The sequence below is a fragment of the Macrotis lagotis genome, chromosome 4, assembly GCF_037893015.1.
Source record: "Macrotis lagotis isolate mMagLag1 chromosome 4, bilby.v1.9.chrom.fasta, whole genome shotgun sequence".
In the NCBI taxonomy this organism is placed as follows: Eukaryota; Metazoa; Chordata; class Mammalia; order Peramelemorphia; family Peramelidae; genus Macrotis; species Macrotis lagotis.
The window spans coordinates 49,409,292-49,434,509 of record NC_133661.1 but is presented as its reverse complement, the minus strand read 5'-3'; the positions used below and the strand labels follow the sequence as shown (position 1 = coordinate 49,434,509).

Below are 25,218 nucleotides of genomic sequence, written 5' to 3'. Positions count from 1 at the left end.
GATAAAGGCAATTATAAAAGATAAAATAGATAACTAAATACATGAAATTGGAAAACTGCTCAGACAAAAGTAATGTACTTATGATAGAAGAGAAATGGTTGAATGGGAAAAAAATTTTTGTCTTAAATTTGTCTGATAAGTGTTTGCTATTCAGTATATGTAAACAGTTCATAAATATATACTAATAGTCATTCTCCAATGCATAAATCAGGCAGCTAGGTGGTGCTAGAATAGAGTGCCAGGCCTGAAGTCAGAAAGACTTATTTTATGAATTCAAATCTGATACTTATGGTGTGTCACTGGGCAAGGAACTTAACTCCCCTTGCCTCAGTTTCCTCATATGTAAAGTGAGCTGAAGAATGAAAGGCCAACCCCTTTAGTATCTTTGCCAAGAAAGCTTTAAAGGAGTCATCTTGAGGAGTCAATAAATAAGCAAAGGATAAGAACAAACAATTCTTAAGTCTTGCAAAAGTCTTGCACAACCACATGAAAGAATGGTTCAGGCACGTGAAAGAATTCACAAAACTACTAAGAGAAATGCAGAACGAAAACAACCCTGAGGTTGTTCTTCATATACTGCAATTTGGCAAGAATGACCACAAATGGCAATAATCAACAGCTGGAGGGGTTGTGGAATGATTGTGATGCTAAAATATCATTGGTGGGTCTGTGAACTGGTTTGCCCTTTTTGGAAGGCAATTTGGAATTATGCAAAGTAAAATGACCACACTCTGAACCAGAGACTTCATTTCTGGAATAGACAAACAAAGTAAAGTCAAAGTCTCCATATACAACAAACTATAAATAGTAGCACTTTTTTCATCTTTTTAAATTTTTTTTTAAAATTTAAGGCTGCCCAATAGTATCCCTTTTTGTGATAGCTAAGAATTGGAAAAAGAGGGGCGGCTAGGTGGCGCGGTGGATAAAGCACCGGCCCTGGAGTCCGGAGTTCCTGGGTTCAAATCCAGTCTCGTCTCAGACACTTAGTAATGACCTAGCTGTGTGGCCTTGGGCAAGCCACTTAACCCCATTTGCCTTGTAATAAAAGAAAAAACTGATACATATGCAGAGCCCCAAAACACGAACTATAACCGCAGCGATGTAAAGGCACAACTCTGCCAAAAAGGTAACAAAGTTATAACAAGGATCCAAGCCGGGCTCCAAGGAGGGCCACCTTCGCCCCAGCCCTCTGAGGAAGGAGGGGTCCACTGGCGCCTCCGCTGTGCTTGCAGGCATTCGCCGCGCTGGTGGTTTTCCCTTAGAGCTGGCTCTGGGCTGGGGAAGGGCACGCTTGGGCTGCCATGGTGACGGATCACACTAGCCGTCCGACCCCCTCATGTCGGCTTGTCTCGGTTTGTTTCTCGGCGACACGGCCGCTCTGGCGAGGGCAGCGGCTGCGCCCGGCAGCGGTGCGGCGAGGCGGCTCGGCCGAGGCCACGCGGCCGGCTTTCAACCCGGGTCCTCCCGTCCGCAGGGCCGCGGGTCCCGGCCCCGCACGGGCCGCCCGGCTCCCTCGCTCCCGGCTCGGGCGGCTTCGGCGGCGTCAGGGCGGGGACTCCCGCGCTCCCGGGCCGCGGCCCCGCTGACGTCACGGCCGCCTGCCCGCAGCCCCGCCCCTCCCGGAGGAGGCTCGAGCTCCCGCCCTCCCGGGCCGCCCGGGGCGGGGCCCCGCTGACGTCACGGCCGCCTGCCCGCGGCCCCGCCCCTCCCGGAGGAGGCTCGTGCTCCCGCGCTCCCGCGCTCCCGGGGCGGGGCCCCGCTGACGTCACGGCCGCCTGCCCGCGGCCCCGCCCCTCCCGGAGGAGGCTCGAGCTCCCGCCCTCCCGCGCTCCCGGGGCGGGGCCCCGCTGACGTCACGGCCGCCTGCCCGCGGCCCCGCCCCTCCCGGAGGAGGCTCGTGCTCCCGCGCTCCCGCGCTCCCGGGGCGGGGCCCCGCTGACGTCACGGCCGCCTGCCCGCGGCCCCGCCCCTCCCGGAGGAGGCTCGAGCTCCCGCCCTCCCGCGCTCCCGGGGCGGGGCCCCGCTGACGTCACGGCCGCCTGCCCGCGGCCCCGCCCCTCCCGGAGGAGGCTCGTGCTCCCGCGCTCCCGCGCTCCCGGGGCGGGGCCCCGCTGACGTCACGGCCGCCTGCCCGCGGCCCCGCCCCTCCCGGAGGAGGCTCGAGCTCCCGCGCTCCCGCGCTCCCGGGGCGGGGCCGCGCTCACGTGGGGGCTGCGCCCGGCGCCGGCCCTCGCTCCGCGCCCGCCCGCGCCGCCCATGGCGACCCCCGGCCCGCGCCCGCCGCCCCCGCCCCCGCGAGACCCCCGCGACGCGCCGGCGCCCGCCGCGCCCGCGCAGCCCCCGCGACCCCGGCCCGGCCGGGCCCCCGGCGGCGCGGTGAGGGGGAGGGGAGCGCGGGCCCGGCGGGGGGGGAGGGGGGAGCGCGGGCCCGGCGGGGGGGGGGAGGGGAGCGGAGCGCGGGCCCGGCGGGGGGGAGGGGAGGGGACCACCCATCCCTACCCCCCCGGGCCGTGCCCCGCAGCTGGCACTCGGGCCGCCCCCACCAGCCGGGCTGTGCTTGCCCCCGCAGGCCGTGAGCGCCCACAGGAGGCCGGACCGGGCCCCGGAGGCGGCGGAGAGGCGAGGCCCGTACCTCGTGGCCCGGATGCCCTCCCTCCAGGCCAAGCTGCGTGAGTGCCCCTCGGTCTTCGCCCACCCTGGCAGCCGCAGGGCCAGTGAGGAGCCCCCGAGGCCGGGGCACGGCCCCCACTTCACCCCCCTCAGGTCGCCGGCCAGGAGCCGGCCCCAGGAAGACCAGACTTGTCCCAGTACGGAGGGCGCGGCCGGCCCCAGGCCCCCGGCCGGCCCCACGCCCCCCGGCCGGCCCCCACGCCCCCCCCCCCCCCCCCCCCCCCGTCCCAGCAAGACCAGAGCTCTCCCTCCCTTGCCAGACCCAGGCAGGCCCCCTTGCCAAATTGTCAGAAGGCCAGATCCCTTTTCTCACTTTCACCTTTCCTCTGTGTAAACAAGGGCAATTTTGAAAAGGAAAAGAAAGGAAGATCCGGGGGACTGCTGCGGGAGGGAAGGAGCCTGGGTGCATTCTCACCCGAGGGATCCGATATATCCAAGGATCCATCGCCTCCCCTTTTTGCCTGTTGGGGAGAGAAAGGCCAGGCACTATAGCGTGGTCCTTGGCTCTTCCAAGAGCCTTGGGCTGTTTAGGATGCCTCCTCGCTGCTCCCATAGTATAGTGCGTTGCTATATCAACAACATTAATCTGATTGTATTTTATTCAATTCAGAGATTGCCTCACTATATCAAAATGAGGGAACATTCAGTACATCTTTGATCACCCCCTTGGGTGTGAGAGTAGGGACTTTGTGAAAAGAGAGCCTGTTGATTTAGGCTTCTTAATTTTCCAGAGAAGCACCGGGATCTGGCAAAGGCTGTCCTGCGGAGGAAAGGCACGATGGGAACCTCTTCACATCATCCCAGCTCTTCAGGGAAAAGGTTCCTTCTGACTCCCTGTTTGTTCCACTATTTTTCCGTGCTAGGGTATTTTCAGGGATGGCTATTAGGATGGACTCCTTAGGCAGGAGAGCTATCGGGAGGGGGAAGTTGAAGGTACTTAGATTCAAGTGGTGCCCACATTTTTTCTGTGGTGAATGATATGATATAGATGGGAAAAAATGCTAGAATCAAGGAGTTATATAAATGAAAGGTGATATTTCTCTAAGAGAGAAGCCTGCAAAGCAAAGGAATTGGATTCTGGGGCCTCTCCCTCTCTTTGTTTATGGTGGAGGTAATTATTGGAAAGGAGAGTAGGAGGAGCAGAACATGTTTCCATAAGAGACACTTAACATTTTGGTATTCTGCGAATCTGTAAAAAGAGACCCTGAGCTATATGTAAGAGCAGATTCAAAGGGAAAAGAGATTGATCCTTGCTTTAGAGAGCTTATTATCTAGTAGGGAAATAAAATGTGTACAATCAAATCCTGCACAGTATTGTGAGGATTTAAAGGAGTTACTATAGGTAAAGTTCTTCACTAAATCAATGTCAGTTAACACTTGCAAAATAAAATGTAATTAGGACTTAAGTGTGAACAAGAAGTCATCATAATTCATCAGAGTCAGACCTTTAATCTGTACCGGGGGTGAAGGATCAGAGTGGTTGGACTCCTTTGACTTCTCAGGTTCTTTCCCGATCTAAATAAATGATTCATTCCATGACTTCTCCCTGGGAGGATAAGGGAGAACTTAATGGAAAAGATGATTGTGAACTGGCAGGAATGGGAAGAAAAAGAGATTGTTCTAGGTGTAGGAAGTAGTGTCTGTGGGGGCCTTTGTGAGGCATAGACAGAGAATATTCCAAAGACTTGACTAAGCTTGGGCTGATGTACAGATTATGTTAGAGGTGCAGAGGAGAGGCTGCCAGCAGAGAGTAGAACCAGACTTGGGGTGCAGGAGTTATTTTGTAGGCAGGAGGGAGTCCCCAAAAGCTTTTGAGCACTGAAGTGATCAGAGCTCAACCTTAATGAAGTTGATGTACCAGTGATGTCCTAGTCAGGTTGGGGTGGGTGGAGAGGTGATGGGAGAAATGGCAGAAGATAGGATGCTGGGAAGACTATTTGAAGAGTTTTCTCTAGTGAGAGACAGTGAGCATCCATCAGAGGTAGACTGGACAGGAGAGAATGTCTGGATGTGGGAAGCTGGGAGAGGGAACAGTCAAAGAAGCTGGGGTCATGAGAGAATGGCAGAACAACTATATAAAATGGGATAAAGTCAGCAGGAGAGGCAGAGTTGATGCATCCAACTTTAGACACATCAGCTCCCTGGCATGCCTGAGTCTTTGGAACAACGTCCACGCCACCTAAGCCCACATTGTCAGTGTACAGATGAGGAAACTGGCCTAGAGAGGGCATCGGTGACTTGCCTAACATCACACAGGTTGTAGTTAGAACATGGATTTAATTTCTAGGCCTCTGACAAAGAATGAGATTGGGGCATCAGTGAGAAATGCAGATTAGGGCCTAGGAGAGAGGTTTTGGAGGTGAAAGCCATAGTCACAGAGGTGACTACCTTCATAGAAGGATTATTAAGGAGAGGACCAAAGAGACAACCTTGGAGAGTTGAAGTGGAAGAGGAGCCTCAGAGGAGGCATTCAAGAGACTGAGGATGGCCCCACAGTGTCAGATGCTAAAAAGGGGGCCAGAGGGATGAAGATAGAAAATAGGGCATTGAATTTCGCTCTTGGGAGAGCTGATTTAGTGAGTGATGGAGATGGAAGGTGAATGGTTTGCTCAAGCTTGAGGAGGGAGACATAGGTTGTGGAGAAATGGTGTCAGTGAGGATTGACTTCCCTTTCAAGAATTTAAATAGTAAAAAAGAGCAAAGCGAATAACTTATACAGATACTGGGGCTATTGTCATATTTTTAATCCAAACCTTCATTTTACAAAGATGGAAACCAAGCAGAAGTTAAGTAACTTGTCCAGAGTCATCCAGTGAGACCTGGGACCTGGGATCAGAACTCCAGCTTCTTCATTGATCTTTATGTTATCATATGTTGCTTTACTAGTCTGTTCACTGTCTAAATAAATGATTAACATTGAACATTTCAGCACTTAGAAGTGTCCCAAAATTGGTTGGATTGCACCAAGAGCTAGTAAATGACCTCGTGTTTGGGAGGGAGGTCTCCCTTGGACTTGAAGGCTCTCTGATTCAAAGAATATACCCCTAAACTGAGCATCAGTCTAGCAGCCACATAACAGACAGTTTAGGAATCTTTTATCTTTTGGACTGTCCGCAGTGCAGCTGGGTCACACATTGGCTAGAGGAAGGGTATCAGGGTACTTGTCCTGCAGTTATAGTTTGACTTCTTATATAAGATGGCATTACTTCATTCCATTTGTTACCTCTGACCTTTATCCCTATGTTCTCTCAGGTCAGTGAAGTTTAACAAGGGTTATACTGCCCTCAACCAAAGTGCAGATGAAAACCTGGTGTCTCTTGATTCAGACAGGTGAGTTTTTTGTCTTTCTCAGACGAGGAGGAACTTGGGGAGAGGCACCGAATACTTGCCTAGATTCTGCCCCCATCTTTTCTGAGAATAGGAGCTATGGGGAATGGTTTGGCTTCTGAACTCCTCCATTTGGTGGAGTTGAGCCATCCTTATGTTGGTTTGAACTATGAGACTTGTCCAAGAGTGGAGCACAGTTGCTTGAATCAATAGGTGGAAGGAGGGGGCAACCACGAGTGCCCCTTTGCAGGTCTGGGAGGTTCTTTAGTGCTAACCATAAGCTATGAGGTGGTTAGTTGGCCTCTGAGGCCTGGGACCTCTACAGCCTTCCTCTCCATCTGCCTGTAATGGATCCTGAGATGGTGCTCTCATCCCTGTGCTTCATTATCTTTCTCTTTTCCTAGTGATGGAGAACTGGAATCCAGATACTCATCAGGATACTCCTCTGCAGAGGCAAGTCTGCATTCCCTGGCTGTATGGAATCCTCTCTCCCCCAGCTTCACTGAGTGGGGCTCTAGAGATGGCATATCTTTTCAGAGCCTGCTCTGTCTTGTGTGGAGCCCTCTGTACCCCAAGCAGTCACATTAGTGCAAAAGAGGGGCCTCCACTTGGACCCTGAGTCACCCCAGCAATTGTTGGCTGTTAACAGCATGTGGTTTTTGGAAGGACAGTCTGTCTCAATGTCTTGTGATGTGATACTGAAAGATTGGGTGGTGAGCTCTCTGCCTTAGGACAGCTGCCAGCAAATTTTCAGGGAGGGGTCCAAACGCCTTAGTATACTATAATAATCCCATCCAGCAGAGCCCAGGGCTTCTGGAGAAACCCCTGGGGGCTCTTGGGATTCTGGTACAGTAGACTGGGCATTTTCCTCTTCCAGAGGGAACCCTGGAAGAGTCCACCCTCACATGGTTTGTTGGTAGGACTCGGGGAGCCTGAACAGCAAGAACAAATTCCAGCTCCCCTTGAGCTCCTAGTTTGTTTCTTTGTGAAGTGAGGACAATAATCCCTATAATCTCTCACTTACAGGGTTGCTGGGAGGAACAAATGAGATAATTAGACTCAGCAGGCAAATTAAGAAGTGCCTCCTTGGGTTTGGTGCCCAGGGTCCCTACTTGGGGGAGCTCCCATTTGGAAAGGGTTCCTGGGGGTTGGGAGGGATGCACCTGGCTCATTGCCTACGCCAGGGCAGCAGGATTTCATTAGGAACTGGAGTAGGAAATTTTTCCTCCTGCTGCTTCCTGTATGCCATCCATTCCAGGCTTGTAAGATGATCTAGTTGTGGAGTAGACCACGTGGCTTCTCTAATGAAGAGGAGCCTGGAATACTTTATGTGAGCATCTCACTTGATCCTTACAGCAGCTCCATGAGAGAGGTGCTTTTTATCTATTCTATTTTATTTATTTATTTTTTTTTTGCCCAATGTCACTTAAGCTAGATAATTAAGTGTTTGAGCCCGGATTTGAACTCAGGTCATCCAGGGCTAATGTGCTATCTATTGCACCACCTAGTGCCCCTTTTTATTCATTTTATAGATGAGGAACCTAGGGCTGATTGAGGTTCATGCATCCAGGAAGTGTCTGAAGCTAGATTCGAATTCAAGACTTTCTTGTTTCTGCAAGGCAATGGGGCTAAATGACTTGTCCAAGGTCACACAGCTAGGCAATAATATTAAGTGTCTGAGACTGAATTTGAACCCAGGTCCTCCAGATTCCAGGGCCAGTGCTCTATCCACTGCACCACCTAGCCACCCCCGAATTCAAGGGCTTTCTGACTGCAAGTCCATCCCTCTGTCCTGTGTCATTTGACTGGTTATTCATGGAGTGCCTATATTCATTATATCCCCAGAGCAATGCTGATTTATTAATGCAGCCCCACTTACATCCTCCAAGCATTCACTTTTCCCACCTATTTCTGACCTTCGTTCTTTTCTCTCCAGTCACACACAGGACCCTGGTTTGGGCTTTCATTAACTCTTACTCAGACTGGGGTTTGGTTGGTGTGATTTCCTTGGGTGAAGGACTCCCCCTCTCAAGGCAAATTGGCCTTTTCTCTGCAGCCTGCATTCTCTGTGAGGCAGACTTGCCCAGGATTAGAATGTTTCAGAAGCAGGCTTGAACAGGGGTCTTCCAGGGGCACCACTCTGTCCTCCTTCCCACCGTCCCTCTTGTTTTACCTAGCGTAGTCATTTTCTTCTTGGTCTCCTTGCCTCCAGGCTCTCTCCCCTTTGACTGTCCTCTACACACCTGCTAAAACTTTGTTTCTGAAGCACAAGGCCAGCTGTGTCACTCACCTGCTTAAGGGATTTCTCTTGCCTCGGACTTTTGAAGCCCATTCCTCTTTACTCCAGCCTCTGTGGCCAGGCTGCCCATACAAAGGCTGCCTTTTAGCCAGATTAGCCTTCCTGTTCCCCTAGCTCACATTAGGCCTTTTCCCCCACCTTTGCCTAATCTCTCTCTGCCTTGTCTGCAGTGCTCTTTCTTGGAAACCCCAGCTTCCTGCTAATTAGGAAAGTGTGCTCCTCCCTCCCTCTGTTTTTATGTTTTTCTGTATATACTTTATCTCCTTTTTCAGTAAGCACCTGATCTGGGAGCCCAGAAGACTAGGATTCAAGTGATTCTGGATAGGTCACTAGTCTACTAGGGAATTCCCTCTGTCAGCTAAATCACAGGAACAGATTTTGTCCATCTGCTTCTCCGTCTACATGGGGTCATTCTGATTTTGGATCTTCAGTTTCTAGGAGCCTGACACATCGTGTTTCTCAAATTGAATAGAATTGCCTCTAGGTAGAGAAGCAGGAAAAGGTGGTGACCTATACTCCCTCACCTGGGTTTCCAGTGAATCAGTGTTTATGGGGTAGGGATCTGGGGCTTGTCATTTCCTTCTCACAGAATGCCAGGGAGCACCCTGCCCAGTGACTGCTGTGGGTGCATGAGGGGATGTTTGCCCTGCTCTTTGGGATCAGGTCACATAGAGAGCAAGCTCCCAGACTCTAGGATGGCCAGCATGGCCAAGATGCCAGCCATGATTTAGAAAGCAATAGCAGTTGGCCATTGATTGCATGACATTTTTTTTTGCACAGCATTTACCCTTACTTTCTAGCCTGGCTTCTAATCATCCCGACCTCTTCCCTCAGCAGGTGAATCAGGATCTGAACCGGCAACTGTTGCAAGACGGCTATCACCTGGATGAAATGCCGGATGATGAAGATCTAGACCTCATTCCTCCCAAGCCCATGGCCTCTTCATCCTGCACCTGCTGCTGCTGCTGCCTCGGGGAAACGTTCTCCTGTACTGTCCAGTAGGCAGTGCCCACCTGGGGCAGTAGCTTCCCTGGGACCTTAAGAGCATTGTCCTCTCCTTCCCTGGTGGGCAGAGTTGTCAGCACCAGATTTCATCATGAGCCAAACATCCACTTAGGAAGGTCAGTGACTTGCAGGAAGTTCTGCCACTGTTTCTCAGATCAAAGGCTCAGAAGGGCAGAGTTCAGCTGGGAAGTCCATGGAATTTAGGGGGATGACGTACAGCTTCCCTCTGATGCAAGTCATATTGGGAGAAAGCTTTTCTGTAGAGGGAGGGAAATGCAGGGGTATTTTTTGATTCTAAGAATCAAAATCAAATTTGTCTTGTTTTAGAGAAAAAAGTCATCAGGTCTTGAAATTAACCCACATATGATTTGAGTGCAATGAATGTTGGTCTGGGCATAGGGTATTCAGGATGATATTCTGTGATAAGGTGAGGAAAAGGAGCTAGAGCAGCTACTCTTAGCTGAGGGGATTTTGGTCCCTGGGGATTCTGACAGAAGTTTCATAGGTCTTGGCAAGGACCAAGGTAGCCTCTGTGGACTTGCCCTTCCATAGGGAAATGTGCACCATCTCTGGAGGTGCTGCTGACTGGGCCTGCCCCTGGTGGCTGAGCCCCAGTGCTTTGGAAGTATTGGCTACGACCCACAGTGATGACCAATTTCCAGTTCATGGGTGTTGTGAAATTACTGTGACTGGCCAAGACCCCATAGGCAGGTGCTGCAGCTGCTCTGCACAGCTAGCTTTTCTTCCCTTTCAACTCGCATTTATTTATTTATTTATTTATTTGGGTTGTCTTGTTTTGGGCCTTGTTCTTGCCTGGCTCCCCTGCCTGTTTCCTGAGTTGACAGCATTCAACTATTTGGAGGGGACTGCCTTCCAGCTTTGATGAGAAGAGGACTGGTCAGTAGCTTTTGTATTCTATGTTAAGAAATTTGGAATCACACTAAAGGGTGGTTTAGCTCAAGGAATAGAAACTAGGAGACAGACAAGAGGGGGAAGGAAGCACACAATCAGAGGGCCTGACCATCCTCAAGCTGGATTTCTTCCTCATGGCTCTCCTGCCTCTCATATTCCCATCACCTCTTATGCAAGTACTCAAAGGCAGGCTTAGTTTGGGGGTTCCAGTGGACATTTGAGGGTTTTCATTTCCACTCAGGAGTGTAAATCCTCAACCAGAAGGACCCAGGGACATTTTTATAGAAAACTTTGGGCTTTGTCCTTTGAGGTTTTTGTTTAGATGCAGATGGACTCAGCTTCAGTTTTTTTTTTTTGGAGGGGGGCAGGATTTCTGGATTTCCATTTGGCTAGAACACTGTATTGGGAGATGTGCGCCATGGAGGAAACTCCTCTTGGCTCCCTGGGCCCATCTTCCACACAGACTCTTCCTGAGCTGCAGACTGTTTTCTTGACCCTTTCCACCCAGATAAATTTTGGGAGCCTCATGTACCAAGTCAATGCTTGGTCTCATGGATCTGTCTGAAGGACATTAAAGGACCTGGGGCAGCCCTCAAAGGTGCTTCAGAGTCTCTGGACTCCACTAATCTGTTGTTCTACTGGCCTTGTCAGTCCCTAGGAGGGTCTGCTGGGCCTGCTAAATCCCAATGGGACAAGAGAAGACCAGGGGGATTTCAGGGACAACCTAAACACTAATTTTGGCCTGTTTTCCTCAGATCCCTTTGGGGGCAGTTGTTCCACTATAGCCATCTATCCACTGAGGAGCTGTATGCATATGTGTTTCCAGTGTTGTGCTATGGCTTGTTGTGTGTTTTTATGTATTTTTTTGGTAAAGGAGGAAAAAAGTGAGTGTGGAGAAAAAAGCCTTCAAAGGATGTAGGACAGGCTGGGCAAGGGAGTGTTGAAAGTAAGCTTACGTGCTCACCATATTGGCTTCTGGTGAGGTAAGGGAAGGACTTGAGTGAGGGTCCCTCAGTGGAATGAAAGGCTAGACAAGCCTGGACTGCGAGCCAGCTCCAGGGTCCTTCCTCAGATTTATGGCACTGTGGGGACCCTAGCTTTAGGCCTTGGCTGTTATTTCTTTGGTTGTTTCATTGCCATGGAAAGGGCCTCTCTTGTCCATCCTGCCTCATACATCAGTGGGGACTCCTTTGGACCAGGAAGCTGGAAGGACAGGGTCACCGAGACGTCATCTGTCTGGAATGACTGTGGCCCAGCTCCCGCCCTACCAGGGACAGGCTGCTCTGGTTCACTTGCCTTCTGGTGGTCTGCTAGCGACAATCAGTGCCCTTGGAAGACTGGCTGTTTAGTCTGGGGACAGGTTCATGTTTGTGTAAATAGTGTGTCTATTCAGAGATGTGTCTGGTTGGCTTAGTGTTTTCTATCACAAGCAGAGTTTATAATATTAATAAATTTCTTCATGCTATAGAACCTGTGTGTGTGTGTGTGTGTGTGTGTGTATGTATGTGTATGTGTGTGTCAGTGTTGTGGGAGCTACTAGCATAAGCCCCCAGATGAGATGAAAACTCTGGACCTTTGGATCCATCCTAGGAGGATCTTGAGTCCTCCCTGCTGGAACTAGGAATTTGGGGCGCTGGCATGCACTTCACCTGTAGCTGCAGTGTCAGTAAGGGGCTAACTCTGGCCTATGGCACCTCCCCTTATTTGGCTCACTCTTAGCCCTGAAATTTTTGGGAAGGGTAAACTGGCATTGACCCGGGCTTTCATTGGTACAGGAAATCTCTTCTGTACAGCTTGGCACTGTCTTGAGGACTCTGGTCACCCAAGTTACAAGAGAAAACAACACAGGTCTCACGACTCTGAAGCTTCCATGATAGAAAAGAAACAGTTCCCCAGCATGTCTGTTGTTTGTTGGACCTGACATCAGTTCTAGCATCTTGGAAAGTCATCTCATTCTGCCATCCTTGACTCAGCATGGGGGCACCCACCTCCCCAGTCCTGGTATAGCCTCCTGGGGAGCCCACTCGAGGAGACCCAGGTTCAAGTTCCTCTATCAGATCCTGACACACACACACACACACACACACACACACACACACACACATACCCCAGCTCTAGACAGCTCTGGGAAATGCTGATCAACATTGAAAAAAGTTCCTCCCATGGCATGGATGCTTAAAGTCAACATCAAGAGAACACCAGGAACTAAGACCAAAGGGAACTATTGTGTCAGCTCCACACAAGCTTGGTGGAAGCCTTCTAGAAGCATGAGTGTCAGAGAGAGGAAGACAAGCCAGCTGAATCTGGATCAGACCAACCTGCCTCCCCAGAGGGTGATGGCATCATGTCCAGTGGTGGAGACACTACCAGCATCTAAGGAGTGTGCTTGGCCACCAGCCCACCACCTGCCACACTACAGAATGAGAAACAGGCAAATTAGGGGGAGGAAAGGCCTTGCTCAGGTTTCTCAGACCCAGTATCTCCAGCTGAGGGCCCCTGTGCCACGTGAATCCTAGAACCTTAGAGTGGGGAGAGGTGTCAATCCAACATCCTGCAGTCTCTTTGAGGAACAGTCAGCATTTAATCACGTGCTTCAATACCTCTCAAGATAGCATGTATATCCCTTTTCCAGTGTTGGACAGATTGTTGCCCCTCCCATACAGAATAGGTCCTTTCCCCCAGCTCCTCCAGATGTCTGTGCGTTGTGGAGCAAGGAACGGAACACGACTGGCATGATTCTGGGGTCTACTTTTGTGTAGCTGCTTAGAGACAGGGCTGACCAGAGACCAGGGGGTCAGGTGAGGCCCAGTCATGGCAGGCTAGAAGAGAGAGCAGGCTCGGAACATCATCAAATCGTCCTCTGAAGTGAGTTGCAATGAGAGAACCTCATAGGCTCCAATGAAGACTACGGTGCCCCGCTGCAAGGAGAACTCGACATTGGATCCCAGGGCGTTACCCTTTGCTTTTCCCTTTACCACCAGTAGGATGCTGGCTGACTCTATCTTGGCAACCATGTAGAAACGGATGGTGGCAGGAACCTATGGGAAGAGAAGTATAAGAAACCAAACCGGGAAAAAAAAATAAAAGGGGCGGCTAGGTGGCATAGTGGATAAAGCACCGGCCTTGGAGTCAGGAGTACCTGGGTTCAAATCCGGTCTCAGACACTTAATAATTACCTAGCTGTGTGGCCTTGGGCAAGCCATTTAATCCCATTTGCCTTGCAAAAAAAAAAAAACTAAGAAACCAAACAGGGAGTGGGATCTGCCACTGTCTGAACTCACTGGTCCATTGTTGACCCAGAGGACAGGGAGAACAAAGGGGACAGGCTGGTTGTGGCAGTGATAGCCTAGGGACCTGGTAATAAGCTTTAAGAAGATAGCCCCTCCAACTTTCTCTTCACCATGTCTGATTCATGCTAGAGGGTCCTTGGATTTGGGGCAGGGTCCTCCAGCTCACCTTAATTTGTAAAACTGTGAATTCAGGTACAGGTGGATCATAGATGGAGACATAAGGGTCCTCTCTATCAGCCACAGAAGGAAAGAGTTTTGAACTGCTTGGGGCTGGCGTGTAGTTGAGCATGTCACAGAGGGTCATCACATCAATGAACTTGGGTGTCAGGCCAGCCCGAACAGTGTTGTCAGAGCATGCCATACACTCCACACAGTCTGGAAAGAGAGGATACACTGAACAGTTTACCTGACCAAACCATTAGGTATTTATAGGAAATGTAATCTTCTTACCTTTGAAGGAGGCAGCCTTTCCCCTGTGTCCTTAAACCTTAAAGAATTCTCCAAGGGAAGTGTTAACTAACTTGGATCCTTTATGATCTCTTCATCTTTGCCTAGCTCTGTATTTACCCTCATTGCCCAGCTTTACTTTAAGGCAAAGTATCAAACTTGGGGCCCACAGGCCAGTGGCCAGAACCAGACTGAAATATAATTGAGAAATGTTTAACAAAACGAAATACAATACCCCATAGTTAATGTTAACTAGTGGTTTTTAAGTCAATGTGGCCCAGAGGGATCCACTTCTATTTGAGTTTGATGCTACTATTTTAGGGGATCAAGATAAAGTCTTACTACTCACAAAGTGGTAAGAAGGAATTGTAAAGCCATGAGGCACAGGATCTTTGAGAAAGCAAGGCACAATTAGTGGACGGAGATACCTGTACATTTCTCTATGGCCCTGCTCACTAGATCCTACTTGGTTGAAGACTCCAAGCCTGTAGACAGGAAACTAGCCAGTAGGCCCATTCACCTGGCCCTGGTTGCATTCTCCCACTCACCTCCATTTAGGTAGGCATGGGGCTCATTGGCCCCCAGGAAGATGGCATCTCCTGGCTCTAACATCACCAAGTTCAGGAAGTAGATGACAAAGCAGCCAATGTCACCAGGATACTGTTCATGAAGCTTCAGGAGGAGCATCCCATTACTGTCTGTCACGTCTTTCCCTTCTGCCACTAGATGGAAAGTGATGCCAGAAGCAAGTCAGAGGCCACTGACCCTCCACAATGCAAGCATCATTCTCCTCTCCCAGGCAACAAACCACAAGCCTTTTACCTTGGGTGGTAGGGCACCCAAGATGTTTCCAGAGCAGTAACCACAGTAACCAAAGCAGCTTATGACATGTGCATCAGATAGTGAGTCTGGACTTTTTTTTCCTGACTCCCTTATTTTAGAATCACTAAGAGCTTGGGTTCTAGATTCAGCAGTGCCATTCTTAGACTGGGTGGTTTTGGACAAGTCATTTAACTTGAACCCTGATTTTCTCATGTGTCAAATGGAAATACTGACAATACTCCAATGTCACAGACTTGTGAGATCCAATAAGGTTTCATGAACTGTCAGGCATGACTGAAAGATAAACTATTCTTGTGGGAGGGGAGAGTCAAGGAGGACTGGGGGGGGGGCAGGGAGAGAGGAACAGACAGACTTAAAATGAAGCTTTTAAGTATGGGTAGGAAAGAGGATAGCATAAGAAAGAAACCTGCATGAACAAAGACATGTTCTGCCAACACTTCAACATAGATTCTTTATAATCTATTCGTCTTTGCCTCAGTTCCTGGCTACCACAGGAGAAAAACTCTGGCTGCTCACAACACTACCCAACCACGTATGTGATTTTCTCCTGTCTTGTGCTATTTTTTTGTACTCTCAGTATTTCTGAGCTCCTCTTCTTCAAGGGCCAGCTGAGCACAAGAGGCCCTAAATGAAATGTTACACTGAAAGTTCATTTAATTAATTATATTCAATTAATCTGCAACTTTTCTTGAAAATAAAATATCCAAGAGCCAGTGCCCACCCCAACAGCTCATTGGGAAAAAAGAATGACAAGTCCATTAGAACATCCCAGGTTCTCCACTAAGACAGTGTAAAGACAGGGAATGGACTGACTCAAGATGCAAGCTGAGCCCACTGAAGCAAAAAAGCCATTCCAACCTTCCTGGGAGAGCCTCTTCACCAAGATGTTGAGCTGTTTCTTAAAGTCCTCCTTTTCACTCTTCATCATTTTGGTGAAGCAGACCCGAAGAGCAGAAGAGGTAACCTGGAGGTCCTGGCCCACACTCTGTTCCAGCTGTTCTGCTGCTTTATCACCAATCAGTGTCCGGAGCTCTGGCACCTCTGCAGGAAGATGAGTCTGGGAATCTGACACCAGCACTGGGCCCCCTCCTAGCCCCCCTGGAAATGGCAAGGACACAGCCCCCCCACCCCAGGGCTGCTGGAACAAGTCAGCAAGAGAAGAAACTGTTGGTCAGCCTGTGGTTTTTATTTCCCAGCCCTCTCTGCTTCTCAGGACTATCTATCCTAGGCCTCACAGCCTCCCCAGCCCTGCCCCAAGGAGAGCTTGACTGAGAGTCACTTTTCTTTACACTGCCAAAATCAATCTCAAATGATCTTAGGATGGATGTCGAGTAACATCTTATCCGAAAAGATCTCCCAAATATTTTTGAGGCCCTTAGGATGCTCCCCTCAGATTCCTGGTGGTCACCCTTTCTTCCACAGCCACAGGCCCACCCTACTATCCTTGACCCAGCCTAGCCTTACTCTGAAGAAAGCCCACAATCTCCTGGACAGGTCGGAAGCCACATAAGGCCTGGAAAGGGGTCAGGGCGATGGCCATCTCTGGCTTATGGTTTTTATCTGGGTAGTGCTCAGGGGCCTGGGAATGAAGTTTCACTGCCAGTTCCTATAAGAGAGTCAAGGAGACAAAGAAAGCAGTCAACCTCAGGCCCTCAGGCAGCCAGATTTGCCCCAGTCTACTTTCCCCTCAGAGTTCCAGGGGCTGAAGGTCTCGCTCAGCATGTAGTCAACTAAGGACCTTGCCAGGAGCCCTGAGGTAGGTCCCCCAATGGGATCTAAACCTCTTTTGACTCCCACATGCTATCACCTTGTGCTGACTGGGAGTCTTGGGGCTGATATGGGGACACAGGAGCATTCTGGTTCCAGCTCACTGAACATTTCATGTCTCTTGACCTCAGCTGTACTTGTAAGATGAGGTCCCTGTCACTGTAAACAGACCCCATAGCAAAAAGTCGGTCCTTTGGAACATGTCTAGGCTAGATGAGAGCTGCAGGGCAAGCTACACATTCTGAGTGGAGGATGATACTCAGACGTGGTCTGCTGGCCAAAGCCAGAGAACTCAACTGGGATTGAGCTAGGAATTGGACAAGCATGGAGAGCTAGGTGGAGGATGATAAGGCTGCTATGGGAGAACATCCTGAAAATAAAATCTTCCTTTTACCCCCACTGTCCCTGGTCCCTGTGCTCCTACCTTATCGGGATGTGCCTGGATAGAAAGGGCCTTATTGACAGACAGCACTTTGAAGAGGAAAGGCAGGTCTTGGAAGGTTTCTTTGACACGGGGCCCCAAGCTAGTCAAGTTGTGAGTGATCCACTGCCCCAGGGTCTTCTCAGAGATATGAGTGTCAGCAATCATAGCATCACCCCGGGGGTGGGTTCCCATCCACATCTGAACAGGAGAGAATCAATAGTCAGACAGGAAAGGTGACAGTGAGTTACTGCTTAGATGCAGAGGATCGAGCTGACATCACAAGCAGATAGACCCCTGAGAAAATCTAGTAGTGACTGTCTATTTGATTCTATTCTCTTAACTGCCTGAGCCATGTTTCATTGTCTCCGAGTTGAATTTGGAAGTTCCTGAGTCCAGATGTTCACCCTGAGTTAGTTTAAAATTCAGCTGTCCCCTAAATCACCTCAACTCAAAGAAATGTATTGTCTCTTCACATCTTACTGCTATTATACAATTAAAGGAGATCTGTGATCTCACTAGCATTGCAAGATGCAGGTGGGTGCCAGGAAGTCTGTTACCTCTGCAACAATGCTGGCTGTCCTTCAAGAAAGTCTGGCCTGTTCTCCATGCAGGTGGACACCACCAATGAGCTTTCCCTAGCAACAAGATGGAAGGAGGGTGTTGCTAGTTGTGTGTTTCAATATCTAAGATACTAAAGACTTTGTGACTGATTATTATATTTTATGTTCTTCCCCAAACCATATAGAGGCCAGTAAGGCCTTCCTCATGGTCTTTAGACTGTTGGAGGAACTGAGACCCCCTTTATTAGTGATTTCGAGCCTTACCACTAAACTGAATGTGCATGAAACCTTGTGCCTCAGTTTATCTTAATGGTAATCCCATCATTCCCTTAATTACAACTACCTCAAACCAAGATCACTATCAGCTCCCAAACATCTAGGAGTTATCCCAGACTGTGTCAGGAGAATGGAGTTTGAGCCCTGATTCTATCATCAGGTGGGCAATCACAGCACTGATGAGGACCCTGGAGAATTCTGCTCTCACTAATTTGGAGGAGTCACCTTGAACCTATCACTTAGCTTCTCAGGAACTCCATTTCGACTGTTCTACTGACCCCACAGGTGAGAAGGTTGATAGGGTCAAATATCAGACACTGCACAGCTCTAAGGGATGTTTATTCATCTGATGAGCCTTTCCATTGCCCCCCACCCCATCCTATTTTCCGTACAGGGAATCAATTTTGGAGTGCTAGAATTTTGAGAAAAAATAATCAACCTCTGATTGTGTTTTTTTCAAATTTCCCAGTTCCTTTCTGTTGGTAGATTTGTTGTGTCGATGCCACCTTTCAATCTGTAAGCACTAAGTGGGCCAGACTTCCTCCTTTCTATCATCTGCCAAAGGGGAGTGGGTAACCAAGGGATGCTGATAGACCTCAGGGCCGCTGGGTCTTCCTCACCTCTGCATATGGCTTGTCCTCCTGAATTTGGATCAGTGGATCACTGCTTGCCAGCAACTGGGCCACCTCGCTGGAAAAGCCCACCTTCCCCCAGGCATAATGTTGAACAGGGCAGGACAAGAGGAACACTGCAGGGAGAAGCAGATGGTGATCCCAACCTTTAGTGCTTCATGGGGAGGTGAGCAGGAAGATGCTGGCCTTCTGCGGGTCAGGCCCAGCCCAACTGGAGAGCTGTTTTCACTGGCTCTTAGCAGATTCTCTGAGAAGGTACTTGCATTGTTAAAGTAGGAGCTTTTATCTTTTTTTGGGTCTTGGACCCTTCTGGCAATCTGGTAAAGCCCATGGACTCTTCCTCAAAATATTTTTAATGATATAAAGTACATAGGATTAAAGGGGAAACAAATTATATTGAAACAGTTATCAAAGTATTTTTCTTTTTTAAGTTTATTAAAAAATTTGTTTACATGTAAAGATAGTTTTCAACATTTATTTTTGAAAAACTTTCTTCCTCCCTTTCCCCTCCCCACTTCCCAAGTCATGCAGGCAATATGATATAGGTTATACATGCACAATCATGGTACACATTTCCATTAGTCATGCTGTCAAAAAAGAATCAGAACAAAAGGGAAAAACCACAAGAAAGAAAAAAACCCACTCCATATATAGTTCTTTCTCTGGATGTGGATGGAATTTCCTATCACAGGTGTTGGAATTCTCTTCAATCACTGCATTGCTGAGAAGAGCTAAGTCCATCAAAGTTGATCATCACACAGTGCTGCTGTTAATGTGTACAGTGCTCTCTCGGTTCTGCTCGTTTCACTCAGCATCAGTTCATGAAAGTCTAGGTTTTTCTGAAATCCACCTGCTCATTATTTCTTATAGAATAATAGTACCCCATCACATTCAGAGAACACAGCTTGTTCAGTCATTTCCCAATTGATGGGCATCCCCTCAGTTTCCAATTCTTTGCCACTACAAAAAGAGCTGCTATGATATTTTTGTACACCTGGGATTTTTCCCTTGTTATATGATCTCTTCGGGATACAGACCTAGTAGTGGTATTGCTGTATTTATTGCCCTAGTTCCATAGGCCATAGTTCCAAAATTGCTATCTAGAATGGCTGGATAGTTAACAACTCCACCAACAATGCACTAGTGTCTCACTTTCAGCATTTGTCATTTCCCTTCTTTGGTATCTTAGTCAATCTGATAGGTGTAAGGTAGTATTGTTTTAATTTGCATTTTGCTAATTAGTAATGATTTAGAATATTTTTATACGACTATAGCTTTAATTTCTTCATCTGAAAATTGCCTGTTCATATCCTTTGGCCATTTATCAATTGGAGAATGACTTGTATGTTTATTTGATTCAATTCTCTAAATATTTTAGAAATGAGGCCTTTTATCAGAAACAATGGCTATGAAAATTATTTCCTATCAAACTATTTCTTTCAATAAAGTTCACAGAGCCCAAGTCAATTTATTTAATGAGAAGCTCAAACCTGCCCTGCAGGCCCAACCCCAGGGAACCAGTGGTGTTCTTGGGGCACAAAGTCTCTTGGAGGAGATTCCCTGTCTTCAGAGATTTCCTGTCTTCTCCTGTTCCCCAGACACTCAGCAGACTCTCCATTGTCCCACAGATGTGACCAGTGGGTGGTACTGTGTCTCTAGATATTTGTGAGTGTTGTATCTCTGAACTGTGTGATTAGTAACTACAGAAGGCGTCACATTATGTGTGCCTGCAAACTGAACTCCCACAGGTCTCATTTTTCTCCCTGTCATTTTAGCTGCACTGACCATAGAAAGAGCCTAGGTCTGAATGCTAGCTCTGGCAAAAATTCCCCACAGCCCCTTGGGCAAATCCCTTAGGTTCCAAATTCCTTCACTATAAAATGGAACTAGACTGCCCAATCTCAAAGACTCTCCTAGCTCAACAAATCCATGATTATCATGACTTGATTTGTTGTATTCTCTGTCATCTGTGTTACTGTCCCTCCTAACCCATGGACTCCTCAAGACTCCAATGTGGGCTAGAGCACAAACTGGCCCCTTAATTTCTGGAATCAGACTTGTATGAGTAAGGGGATTCATGACTCTAGTTGTTAATGGGTACTGAATGTGACAGGATGTGCTTCTTGGTTTGTTTTTGAGAGAGTTAGGGCCTAAAGGGCTGGTCTCAAGAGTCAGGGAGATCTGGATTTCAAGTCCTGTTTCTGGCAACTCCTGGTTTTGAGATCCTGGGCAATTCACTCTGCCTCTCATGCTTCACGCAACTCCGAACAGACTGAAGGAGAAGAGAAGAGAAAGTATATCCTGCATTGGTGGAGGAATTTCCTCATTCTGGAGTGCCCTAAACCAATGACATCAACCTGTCTGGCCTCCAAATTTTTTGTTTCTTTTCTTCCCCTCCATTTCCTAATCTCCTACCTTCCTTCTCTCCCAACTGTTATTATTCAGTTGTTTATAAGTCTTCATGACCCAGTTTGGGGGTTTTCTTGGCAAAGATACCAGAGTGGTTTGCCATTTCCTTCTCCAGCTCATTTTACCAATGAGTAATCTGAGTTGCCCAGGATCACACAGCTAGTGTCTAAGGCTGGATCTGAATCCTGACTTATCTACTATAAATAGTTGCCTTCTCTCTCTCTCTCTCTCTCTCATGAGACTTTAAAAGATCTCATCACATAGAATGCCTTTCTAGTCATCTCATATAAGTAACGCTCATGAGGTAGTGAGCTCTCTGTTTCCTGAAGTACTTAAGTAGACCCTGTCAGGGACACCAGGCCTGATAAATCTTCCTCACAGTCTACTCTCTTCACCTAATTTCCTCCCGTAGCTCTCCCAGTCAGACTCTCAACCCAGGGCCTCACTTTACCCTTCTGACCCTATCTTCCTTTCCTTCCCTTCAAAGACCAAGCACGGAGTGTTGTCCAACCTTTCTCTACCACTATAGAGCCTTCAACATTTATCAAGTATGGCCCAAGTACTCCTAGCTAGAATCTCTCCTCATAGGGTCCTCCCCCATGTTGAAATCCTCTCTGACCTTTGAATCCCAATTCAAATGGTTCCTTCCAAGAAGTCTCTTCAGTTTATAAATCACATCCCCCCAGAATCTCAAGGACAGTAGATCTGTACCTGTCTAATGTACTTAGTTTGTATTAGTATAGATTAGAGTTCTCTAAGTACGTGTTGTCTTATCTTTGCTAGACTACAATGTCTGTATACAGCAGGCACTTAATCAATGAAAGCAGACCCCAATTTTAAACAATGACCCTTAAAGGACCTTTCTAGCTCTTGAGAGTTTTGGGGTTTTATCTTTCCTCATTGCAAGACCCCCTTCCTAGAAAGAAGTACTTTAACAAATATTTTTTCTGAAGAAATTACAATACTGAGAATTTAAGAGGCACTTTCCCATTGAAGTCAATAGAGAAATATGTTATTGGCAGTTGGACTCTGAGGGAATACACTTAACACTTCAGCTTTAAAGTCATAAGTGGCAAAGGTGCTAACTTGCTCTGGGAGAAGGTATTTCTTCCTCTTCAAGTTCTCCCACAGATACCAAATGCCTCTCATCCCTCCAACGAAGAAGCCTGAGGCCCCTCCATGGCTCTAGTCCATAGTCTCTCTTTTGAGTTCAAATTGGCCGCAAGGGACCCACCCAAAAATGTTTTTCCCAGGGCCAGAGAGCTAGGCTCACTCTCAGGAAGAGAGTGGATGCTTCCGGGACAGAGCCTGCAGGTGGCTGGCAGGCCTCCAATGAGTCACCTCCACATCATCACAATATGGCATCAGGGAAGGGTGACAGTCCTAACGTGCCCTTCCTCACAATTCACATTTCTGTAGCACTGGAGGGTTTTGCTGAAGGGGGTAAGTTCTGGAGCGGAGTTGGGGAAAATCTTGGCTTGAGTGCACCTAGGAGTGCTGATGAAGATGCCACAAGGACCAACCCTCAAGGCTGAGCAGAGAATCAAAGGAGGTAGAAGTCATAATATTGACTAATTTTCCAATTTTAAATAGTGAGCTCCTTGAGGGCAGGTACCCCCTTCTGCCTCCTTTTGTATCCAAAGGACTTAGTCTAACAAAGAGTAGGTACTTGAGAAATACTAACAGTCTTTGTATTAATATAAATTCCCCCTCCACAAAACAAGATGCCCCCTAAACCCCTTAGTCTCCCCACTACCAAGCTACCTTTCCTGCTTCCTTTTGGGTGTACTTGTCTCCATTAGATTTTTTTTTTTAAGTTTTTGCAAGGCGATGGGGGTTAAGTGGCTTGCCCAGGGCCGCACAGCTAAGTAATTATTAAGTGTCTGAGGCTAGATTTGAACTCAGGTACTCCTGACTCCAGGGCCAGTGCTCTATCCACTGTGCCACCTAGCTGCCCCTTCCATTAGATTATAAGCTCCAAATTGATACTTAGAAAAATCTTAGAGAATTAACTATGAAACTAGTTGAAATAATTAACAAGTTTAGCAAAATCTCAGGGTAGGAAATAAATTCACATAAATTATCAGCATTTCTATATACCAACAAAAAGTCCAGCCAGCAAGAGACAGAAAGAGAATTGAAATACTTGTAGACAATGTAAAATACTTGGGAGTCTATATGGCAAGAGAAATCCAGGAATTATATGAACACAGTATAAACCACTTTTCACAGATCTAAAGTAGAAAAATATTCATTGCTCATGGTAGGCTGAATCATTATAATAAAAATGACAACTCCATGACAATTATACCTGTAACTATTTTGTTTGGAGCCATATGGAAATTTCAAAAATTTACAGTTAGAAAAAATGATAAAATTCATCTGAAAGAACAAAAGCTCAAGATATCAATGGAATCAATGAAAAAATGAAAAAGATCACAATTGATCAGAGAAAAATGCTTTTTAAAACAACTCTGAGGTACCTCCTCACCTATCAGATTGCCTAATATGACAAAAAAGGAATGTTAAGATTTTGGAGGGGGATGTGGGAAAACTGGCACCCTGATGCACTATTGCTGGAGAATAATTGAGAACTATGCCCAAAGGTCAATAAAACTGTCAATTGATCCTGTAATACCACTGCTGGGTCAATATCCCAAAGAGATTAAAAGTGGAGAAAAGGACCTAATTGTGCAAAAAAAAAAAAAAAAAAAAAAAAAAGGTGGCCAAGAATTGGAAATCAAAGGGATGCCCATCATTTGGGGAATGGCTGAACAAGCTGTGGTGAGGCTGCCAGAAATGACAAGCAGCATGACTTGGTAAAAACCTGGAAAGATTGACAGGGACTGATGCTGAGTGAAGACCCAGAACACTGGGCCCCGTCACCGCAACACTGCAGCCAATGGGACTCTTAGCTCTTCTCAGCCAAACCGGCCCTGGACGATGCCCAGGACGATGCCCAGCACGATGCCCAGGACTCCCAGGAAGCGCCGGTCTCGGCTCTGCCAGAGGAGGACTGAAGCACCACGTTTTTCATCTTTTTCTTTTATTCAAGTCTCCTTGTACAAAATGACTAATAGGAAAATACAGTTTTGAACATATCTATAACCTGTATCTGAGTGCTTATCATCTCAGGAAGAGGAAAAGATAGGAAATAGAATTTGGAACTCAAAATTTTAAATAAAAATGCTAAAAAATTTTGAAAAAATCTGTAATAAATGTGTAAAAGACCATCAGCGACGAGGTTTTCACTACTTGCAACTCCAGGCTAGCCGGTGCCGGGGAGGGCTCAGGGAGACTGCTCGGGTGCCAGGCACAAGGTGACCCTGGGAAGGGAAGGGTCAGCACGGGGGTCTCTGCTCCGCGGGGGCAGCACAGGCCGGAGCCCCCGCGGGGGAGCCCCACAAATCATGCCGTGCTACAACTTTCTTTTCTTTTTTTTTTTTTAGGTTTTTGCAGGGCAGTGGGGTGAAGCGGCCAAGGCCACGCAGCTAGGTCATTGTTAAGGGTCTGAGGCCGGATTTGAACCCAGGTCCTCCTGACTCCAGGGCCGGGGCTCTACCCACTCTGCCACCCAGCCGCCCCCTTTTTTTTTTAGGTTGTGCTAGAAGTTTCCACGGCGTTTTACAAACATTCTCCCCCTGGATCTCCCCAGGGCCGGGGCGGGGGTGCTGGCGGGATCCCCACTTTACAGACGGGGAGACTGAGGCAGGGGCCGGAAGAGACCAGGCGGCGAGGACGGAGCAGCTGCCCCGCGCCCCGCCCCGCCCCCCCGCCCCCCCGCCCAGGGGTGCCACGGAGGCGCCCCGAGTCCGAGCCCCCGCGCCCACCCGCCCCGCGCCCCCGCGCCCCGCGCCCGGAGGTCACCTCTCTGATGGTCCCGCCATGCTCGCCCCCGGCTCCCCGGCACGTCCCGGGATCCCCGAGCCGCCGCGGACGTCCCGCCCGGGGCGCGGGGGCCTCACGGGAAATGTAGTCCGGGCGGAGGCTCAGCCCGGGGGGCTCCTGGGGAGGGGGGGGAGGAGGGGGGGGGAGGGGGGGGAGGAGAGGGGGGGAGGGAGGGGGAGGGAGGGGAGGGGAGGAGGGAGGGGGAGGAGAGGGGAGAAGAGGGGATAGGGGGAGGGGGAGGGGAGGAAGGGGAGGGGGAGGAGAGAGGGGAGGGGGAGGGGAAGAAGAGGGGATGAGGGAGGGGGAGGAGGGGGGAGGGGGAGGGGGAGGGAGGGGGAGGAGGGAGAAGAGGGGATGAGGGAGGGGGGAGGAGAGGGGGAGGAGGGAGGGGAGGGGAGGAGGGAGAGGGAGGGGGAGGGGGGAGAGAGGAGGGGAGGGGGAGGAGAGAGGAGGGGAGGGGGAGGAGGGG

General features: G+C 48.8%; 2 protein-coding genes across 6 annotated transcripts; one reads left to right on the top strand and one right to left on the bottom strand.

Annotated features, from left to right (window-relative positions):
- The first annotated feature begins 2,256 nt into the window (after positions 1-2,256).
- On the top strand, positions 2,257-24,288 carry FAM219B (family with sequence similarity 219 member B). Of its 4 annotated transcripts, XR_012477769.1 has the most exons (8): positions 2,257-2,376; positions 2,570-2,669; positions 3,402-3,489; positions 5,923-6,000; positions 6,402-6,450; positions 9,131-9,417; positions 17,981-18,105; positions 18,290-24,288. XR_012477769.1 is itself a non-coding variant. In XM_074232727.1 (6 exons), exons 1-6 carry the CDS (start codon positions 2,257-2,259, stop codon positions 9,296-9,298), a joined length of 603 nt encoding a protein of 200 aa, XP_074088828.1. In that variant the 3' UTR covers positions 9,299-11,683. The 4 variants fall into 4 exon arrangements, 1 of the variants encoding a protein (XP_074088828.1); XR_012477768.1 differs by having other exon boundaries at positions 17,981-24,287; XR_012477770.1 differs by lacking the exons at positions 17,981-18,105; positions 18,290-24,288 and adding an exon at positions 11,989-17,972.
- MPI (mannose phosphate isomerase) lies at positions 12,107-24,769 on the bottom strand. Of its 2 annotated transcripts, none has more exons than XM_074232725.1 (8): positions 18,441-18,530; positions 17,542-17,619; positions 16,985-17,182; positions 16,258-16,399; positions 15,652-15,834; positions 14,499-14,672; positions 13,670-13,878; positions 12,107-13,251 (listed from the first exon to the last, which is right to left on the bottom strand). In XM_074232725.1, the coding sequence occupies exons 3-8, from the start codon at positions 17,180-17,182 to the stop codon at positions 13,033-13,035; spliced, it is 1,125 nt and encodes a 374-aa protein (XP_074088826.1). In that variant the 5' UTR covers positions 17,542-17,619; positions 18,441-18,530; the 3' UTR covers positions 12,107-13,032. The 2 variants fall into 2 exon arrangements, with proteins under 2 accessions (XP_074088826.1, XP_074088827.1); XM_074232726.1 differs by lacking the exon at positions 17,542-17,619 and adding an exon at positions 24,729-24,769 and having other exon boundaries at positions 12,109-13,251; positions 18,441-18,568.
- Positions 24,770-25,218: the final 449 nt, after the last annotated feature.

What these genes read in the sequence shown, in the direction of transcription:
- MPI (XM_074232726.1), bottom strand. Translation starts at nt 17,182, where the DNA reads ATGTGGATGGGAACCCACCCCCGGGGTGATGCTATGATTGCTGACACT. An exon ending in TCCAGGCACATCCCGATAAG is followed by an intron (nt 16,400 to 16,984) that starts GTAGGAGCACAG and finishes ACTCTCTTATAG; the next exon opens with GAACTGGCAGTGAAACTTCA. An exon ending in TCACAGTTTTACAAATTAAG is followed by an intron (nt 13,252 to 13,669) that starts GTGAGCTGGAGG and finishes CTCTTCCCATAG; the next exon opens with GTTCCTGCCACCATCCGTTT.
- FAM219B (XM_074232727.1), top strand. Translation starts at nt 2,257, where the DNA reads ATGGCGACCCCCGGCCCGCGCCCGCCGCCCCCGCCCCCGCGAGACCCC. An exon ending in GCCGGGCCCCCGGCGGCGCG is followed by an intron (nt 2,377 to 2,569) that starts GTGAGGGGGAGG and finishes TTGCCCCCGCAG; the next exon opens with GCCGTGAGCGCCCACAGGAG. An exon ending in CTCCCTCCAGGCCAAGCTGC is followed by an intron (nt 2,670 to 3,401) that starts GTGAGTGCCCCT and finishes TTAATTTTCCAG; the next exon opens with AGAAGCACCGGGATCTGGCA.